Source organism: Silene latifolia, chromosome 2 (assembly GCF_048544455.1).
Source record: "Silene latifolia isolate original U9 population chromosome 2, ASM4854445v1, whole genome shotgun sequence".
NCBI lineage: Eukaryota > Viridiplantae > Streptophyta > Magnoliopsida > Caryophyllales > Caryophyllaceae > Silene > Silene latifolia.
The window spans coordinates 182,351,333-182,357,997 of NC_133527.1; the positions used below are offsets into that span (position 1 = coordinate 182,351,333).

General features: G+C 35.7%; 1 protein-coding gene across 3 annotated transcripts; it reads left to right on the forward strand.

Moving 5' to 3' along the window:
- The first annotated feature begins 669 nt into the window (after positions 1-669).
- LOC141643601 (phosphatidylinositol/phosphatidylcholine transfer protein SFH12-like) lies at positions 670-6,286 on the forward strand. 3 transcript variants are annotated; one of them, XM_074452817.1, is made up of 15 exons: positions 670-776; positions 1,290-1,421; positions 1,845-2,091; positions 2,170-2,269; positions 2,357-2,623; positions 3,106-3,183; positions 3,288-3,389; positions 3,485-3,534; positions 3,732-3,831; positions 3,951-4,043; positions 4,152-4,214; positions 4,335-4,452; positions 5,029-5,097; positions 5,218-5,414; positions 5,688-6,286. In XM_074452817.1, the coding sequence occupies exons 2-15, from the start codon at positions 1,394-1,396 to the stop codon at positions 5,769-5,771; spliced, it is 1,596 nt and encodes a 531-aa protein (XP_074308918.1). In that variant the 5' UTR covers positions 670-776; positions 1,290-1,393; the 3' UTR covers positions 5,772-6,286. The 3 variants fall into 3 exon arrangements, with proteins under 3 accessions (XP_074308918.1, XP_074308916.1, XP_074308917.1); XM_074452815.1 differs by having other exon boundaries at positions 5,029-5,414; XM_074452816.1 differs by lacking the exon at positions 670-776 and adding an exon at positions 813-1,090 and having other exon boundaries at positions 5,029-5,414.
- The last annotated feature ends 379 nt before the right edge of the window (positions 6,287-6,665 follow it).

Sequence of the window (6,665 nt, forward strand, 5' to 3'; positions counted from 1 at the left end):
GACGGGCGATATCCGTCACAAGCTTGTAACGGATACCGTTTTCTCTCACAAAATGCCCATTGAGAGGTGAGTGTGAAGCACATGGGGGTGCCCCACCTTGTCCCCTCTCCCTTTTTGTGAGAGGTCACAAGCTTGTGACGGGAAGCAAGACTAGCTGTTGTTAAAATAACTATAGAGTATATTTTTGTAGATAGTTGATGCACAATCTGTTTATTGCATATGAAATTGATAATTAAAATCTAACCTCTTAAATTAAAATGGCTTCATAAAACCGTAAACACATCTATTTACACTTTCTAAATAACAATGTTTTAAATTGCATATCGTGCAATTTGCACGGGTTTAAGATTAGTTTCCATTAAAAAAAATAATTTGGTCCGGTTTTATCCAATCTACTAATATATGCGGTTCGAATCGGACCAATGTAATTACTGTCCGGTCTTTGGTCGAACTTTTTTTCTAATTTGATTTTCGGTCCCACTTAATTTGGTCTGGTCCGATATGAACACTCCTTACTTGGTTTCCCACAAACAAGTACTCCGGACTCCGTAAGTCCATAGTTACCATAGCGCGGTAAAATATTAAAATGACTTCTCCGATGTACACTCTCCACCACTCACCCTTACCAAAATTTACGTCGCATAATCATGTTTATCTCTCTGTTTTTTCACTGTTGCATGCAAATGGAGAGAGAGAAAACATAAACAACAAAACTATTATTACGTTCAAATCTCTCTCTTCACAATTTTCGGTAATTTTTACATTTTTTTCGCCAGGTATATTTAATTTCTTTTACCCAATAGTAATTAACTAATTATTATTGTTCTTCTAATCATTTTTATGATTTTTTTAGGAAAAACAATGGCTTTAGATTCTCTGAAGTCTTATGATTCTTGTAAAATTCCCTAGTAATGAACAACAATAGATCCAAAAAATTATCTTTTGGGTATTCGAGAAAATATTAAAGCTATTTTACGTGAAAAGTATAGATTTTATGTTTATTTTCCCTAAAAAAATGGACAAAATACACAAGTAAATTTGTTTTCCGGTGTCCCGGGACCCCGGAACGTAACACCTAGCTCTGCCCGTGGTAATAATATTTGTTCCAATTATGGAGTAGTACGTTGGATATTCATTGAATATGCATCATATGTTGTGTTTTGATTGTTTAATGTTGTTTATAATTAATTATTAACGAGTGTAATTAATTTCATTTTAGGAGTTATATGATGCCATTTTAATTAAAGTTATATTTAAATTAGCTTAATTTGTTGTAAATTTTATTGCAGGAACATTAAAGCAGCTTCAGAAATCTATCTATATTATTCGTAGCACAATTTTCTTGTATTATTATTATTATTCCTAGAAGTGAAACAATCATATTATTAACCTCATGGCAGATCCTCAAGGTGCTAACAAAGGTAAAATTTTACTATTTCCTATGTTTTTTTCAATAATTATTAAATCGTCTTTTCCTTTTCGATTAAGGGTCAATTGGAATTTTTCTGATTAGGGTTTAATTTTAATTATATGAAATGAGCCACAAGGCAATACAATATCGAAGGTGAGTGGGTTAAAGCCTAGTGTAAAGGTTGCCACTAGCTAGATTGTGTATTTCTGACCCCCTTATCCCGCTCGCTTTGAATGGGAGATCTAATGGTGGATATTGGTCTACTATTGATGATGAGCTGGCCCACCGCCCATGTGTTGTTTCTGAAATGAACCTTGATGAAAATTGCGTTGGAAATTGCAAAAATGATTAAAATATTAGCTAGGAAAATTGAGGTGTTATTGGAATGGAGAAATTAAAAATTTGCTACATTTACCCAAAATGTATGTAACAGTTGAGGCGGAGAGCTTAGATGATGAGAAGAAGACCGCCATGGGATCATTCAAGAAAAAGGCGATAAATGCTTCTTCAAAGTTCAGGACCTCGTTCCAAAGGCGAAGGAGGAGCAGTAAGGTGATGTCTATTGATTTTGAAGATGTTCATGATGCCGAGGAGGCTAAGTCTGTTGAGTCTCTTCGCCAAACTCTCATGGCCGAAGAGATGTTGCCTTCAAAGTTTGACGATTATCATATGTTGCTCAGGTATTTTGTTTTCGCTTCCCATTAGTTTCAATATTTGACTATGATAACAGTTCCGTCTATAATTAATTATTAACACAGATTCTTAAGAGCGAGGAAATTTGATCTCGAGAAAACCAAACAAATGTGGACGGATATGCTGAACTGGAGGAAAGAATTCGGAGCAGACACTATAACCGAGGTAATCTATTTACGAACAGAACTTCTATTTTCCGGCCTCATTAGTTAGAACATGTAATGAAAATTCACTTGCATTTGCGTTTTTAAGGATTTCGACTTCAATGAAATAAGCGAAGTGACCGAGTATTATCCGCAAGGACATCATGGAGTCGATAAAGATGGGCAACCTATTTACATCGAACTCCTTGGCAAAGTAGATGCTACGAAACTGATGCAAGTTACAACCTTAGATAGATATGTTCAGTATCATGTTCAGGAGTTCGAGAGGACCTTTGCTATTAAGTTTCCGGCTTGTTCTATTTCTGCCAAGAAGCACATTGATCAAAGTACTACCATCTTGGACGTGTCCGGAGTGGTATGTAACCTTTGCCTTTGAACTTTTTTGTTCGTTTTTCAAAAAAAAAAAAAAACTTTGACCGACAATAATTCTCTGTTAGGAGTTCAGAAAACGGTAATTTTTTTTCAAACCAATTATCTCTTCAAAACCTTGTATTTGAAAAAAGAAAAAATTCAACGCTTTTTGAACTCGTAGCCGGTAGTTATGGTTGATCAAAGCTTTTTTTTAACGAATAAACTTTGACTAACCATAATTCCCGCCTACGAGTTGAGACGTCGGTGAATTCTTTTTTCAAACTGAAGACCTTTTAAACATGGTCAGTTTGAAAAAAAAAACATTTATCGTATTCTGAACTTGTAGCTAAGAGTTATTGACGGTCAAAAGTTTTTTTTGAAAGAAAAATGATATATCTTAGAAACTGAAAAAGTTGAGGGATACACGAGAGAATATCTCTAACGTTTTACAGTTTACTATAGTAAAGTTTTAAAATACTGTTATAGGGACTAAAACAATTCAACAAAGCCGCAAGAGATCTAATTGCTCGCCTTCAGAAAATTGATGGTGACAATTATCCTGAGGTAAGTACAACTTTTACCATGTCTGTAGTTGACGGCCCTTAAAACAATGCTCCAATAGCTAGTACACGACTGAAAGCGCTGTTAAAAAAATGTCTTTGTTGCAGACACTAAATCGCATGTTTATTATCAATGCCGGATCTGGATTCAGACTGTTGTGGAATACAGTGAAGAGTTTCCTCGACCCAAAGACGACAGCCAAGATAACAGTGAGTTAATCATGTCTTTTACTTTGGTATTAATGATTTAATTCGCTGCTGAAGCAAAGTTTTATTAAGCTGTGATCTAACCGGCTATAAGACAGGTTCTTGGTAACAAGTATCAGAGCAAGCTGCTTGAAATAATCGACGCTAGGTACAGTCTTTCACAATGAAAACTGTCTTGTTGATAATATTTTGATGCTTAGAAAGGTTATCTGTGAAGTTAATGCTGAATTTTAAACTATGAGACGGTGTCAAGCAAAAAGAATCGGTTATTATTGATTTCATGTCTTTCTAACCGCGTTGTTGGATTTGATTTTATTGGCATGTCCTTCACAAACAACTCATTAGTGAGTTGCCTGACTTTTTTGGAGGCACGTGCACTTGCGCGGACAAAGGAGGTTGTATGCGTTCAGACAAGGGGCCCTGGAAGGACCCTGAAGTAATGAAGGTTCGCTGCTGTCGTTTTTTGTATAATCATGCTACATATTTAACAGATTTGCCTATATTATCTCAACTCAATCGCATTTCACTAATAAATGAAGCTGACTGAGTCTGTATGATCAACAGATGGTGCAAAGTGGTACTGCAATGTGTAAGCAAGATTCACATCATCATTGCGAAGAAAAAATAATAACAGAAGATGAGACTTCTTCCAAGAAGGTGAGATTATATGATTGTGTTTCCTTTCTTTGTTCGCTAATACGGAATAACTTAGAGTAATTGTGTAACTACTGACTGGTTGTGGCTTGTTAATTAAATTGGATGCAGATTGATGAAGAAGCTCCGAAAGTCCATGTTGAGCAAAGGCAACTTGTTCCTGTTGTTGAACAGGTGAGTATCATCTTCTTTATTCCGTTGTATTTTAAAACCAAAGAATAGTATTCGAATGTTTCTGGCTTCATCGGAAATAGAACAACCATTTAGGTCATTTAACTCGTAATTAACCTGCAGGTTACAGTTACAAATAATGCAGTGAGTCCTGGAAGCATAGTGCCAGTGGCAGCGAAACCAGTAGAAAACGCTTCCTGGCATAAGATGGTTGATCATGATAAATATGCCCTTGTTAAAGGTATGTGAAGCTTATACTCATACGGAGTACTATGTATGTTGATGGAGCTCTTCAATTCATTTTCTGAACGGAGAATTCTGTTTTACGGATGTTAATTACTCATATTTACCATTTACCTTGTACTTGAAATTTACCATGATGCTCGATATCAAAATTAAACAATGTTTCATTTAATCACGTCAAGTGATTCCAAATCAATGTGAAATGAAGGCTTTGTTGTTTTTGTTGTTGTTGTTGTTGTTGTTGTTGTCCGTTTTCTCCAAATCCATACTTGCAGTGGCGGAGTCAGGATTTACGGTTAGGGGGGTGAGAAATTTCAGCGGGGGCGAAGAGTGCTGATGATAAGGGAAATTTGAAATATTTTCGAAAATTTAACTAAAATTTTCGAACTTTTCCTTTTTCAGCGGGGGCGACCGCCCCTGCTAGCCCCTCCGGCTCCACCACTGCATACCTGCATTGAGTATGTATCATGTTGTTTTATTCCATCATAGTCGAGAACCAAAGACACTAGAGAGTTTATGGCTCAATCGGAAATGTAAATTGATGAGTTTGAGCTAAATGATATGCCATAAACAGCGGCAGATTGTTACGCGATGCACAATGGGTTCAAGCCGACAGACGGAATGAGCAATCAAATAGTGGCTGGTATGATGACTTTTATAATGGGTATAATCACAATGGTGAGATTGACTAGAAGCATGCCCAGGAAGCTCACTGATCCTACTATCTATTCTCCTCCCATGTACTGTTATGAACCGGCCAAAGTTTCGGGCCATGAATTAGCTGCACCTGGGATATCTAATGAAGAATTCATGACTGTCATGAAACGCATGGCCGCCATGGAAGAAAAACTCATGGCCATGGCCGTCCAACCTGATGCTATCACCGAAAAAGAGGAAATGCTCCAAGTTGCTACTACTCGAGTTGATGCTCTTGAACATGAGCTTAATTCTACTAAGAAGGTGACTACTTTAGACCTTCTTAACTTTACATTTTCTTACTATAAGAAGAAAGTAATTAACGTCTCTATCAGGTAAAGTCATGAGGAGTGGTACTGATCATGACATGGTTTCAAATCCTGTCAGCAACAAATTCGCCCTTGTGGCTCAAACTGTAGTACAATAGAAATGGCTTTAAGTCTGATAACGTAATTGCTGAGAATAAAACTATTCTGCAAGTTCAAAATTTACTGATGATTGATATACTCCGTAATTTTTATGATTTAATTTCTGAAGGCGCTAGAAGACGCCTTGGCGAAACAAGAGGAGCTACTAGCGTTCATGGAGAAGAAAAAGAAGAAGAAGATGTTTGGTTGGTGATACATACAAGACTATATATGCTATAACACAAAACATAATGTTGCTGCTTCATGACTAGCTAGTTGTGGCCATTTTGGAAGAACATATCTAATGTTCATGTTACATTGATAAGTATTGCATATTATAGACTAATTACGTCAAATCTTTATTCTTTATACTACGTACGCTACACTTCTCGACAGCTAAATCTAATTCCGTCAAAGTTTTCTCAGTTCTGTGAACGACAATTTGTTCAATCAAATGTATAAAAGATCACCTATGTCTTAACTCTTAATGACGTTAAACAAATGTAATAATTTATACACTACTTCGTATAATTGTATGATACAAATATTTGTATAAGACGGTGTTTACAAAAAAAGGTACCGTAAAACCTCTGCTCACTTACCTGAATAACCTTGTGAGAGGCAGTTATAGAGGTTTTCCAAGGCACACACTCCATAAATCCATAAAAACAAGGGCTGTAAAAGCACTTCATGTATAATAAAATATGCCGAGAAGATATGAACAACAAAGTGGCTGTAGTTTAGTGGTAAGAATTCCACGTTGTGGCCTTGGAGACCTGGGCTCGAATCCCAGCAGCCACATTTTGTTTTTGGAGAGACGTTTTCTGTCTAACAATATATGAAAGAAACTGTGAATCTATATATCTATATCTATATCTATATATATTTATAAAAGAGGCTTTTTTCGAGCGATTCTAGAGCGTCCACATCATCAAAAATCAATTTAGGAAAGTATCATAAATAATAATTTTTGATGTAAAAAATAAAGTGTGAAATCTTTTAATTATTATAATATATATATTTCCTAAATTATATTCAACTGATATTTCCAACTTTTATATAAAACTTTTCCATTTCATTTGACAACAAAATATTGTTAAAAAAATTA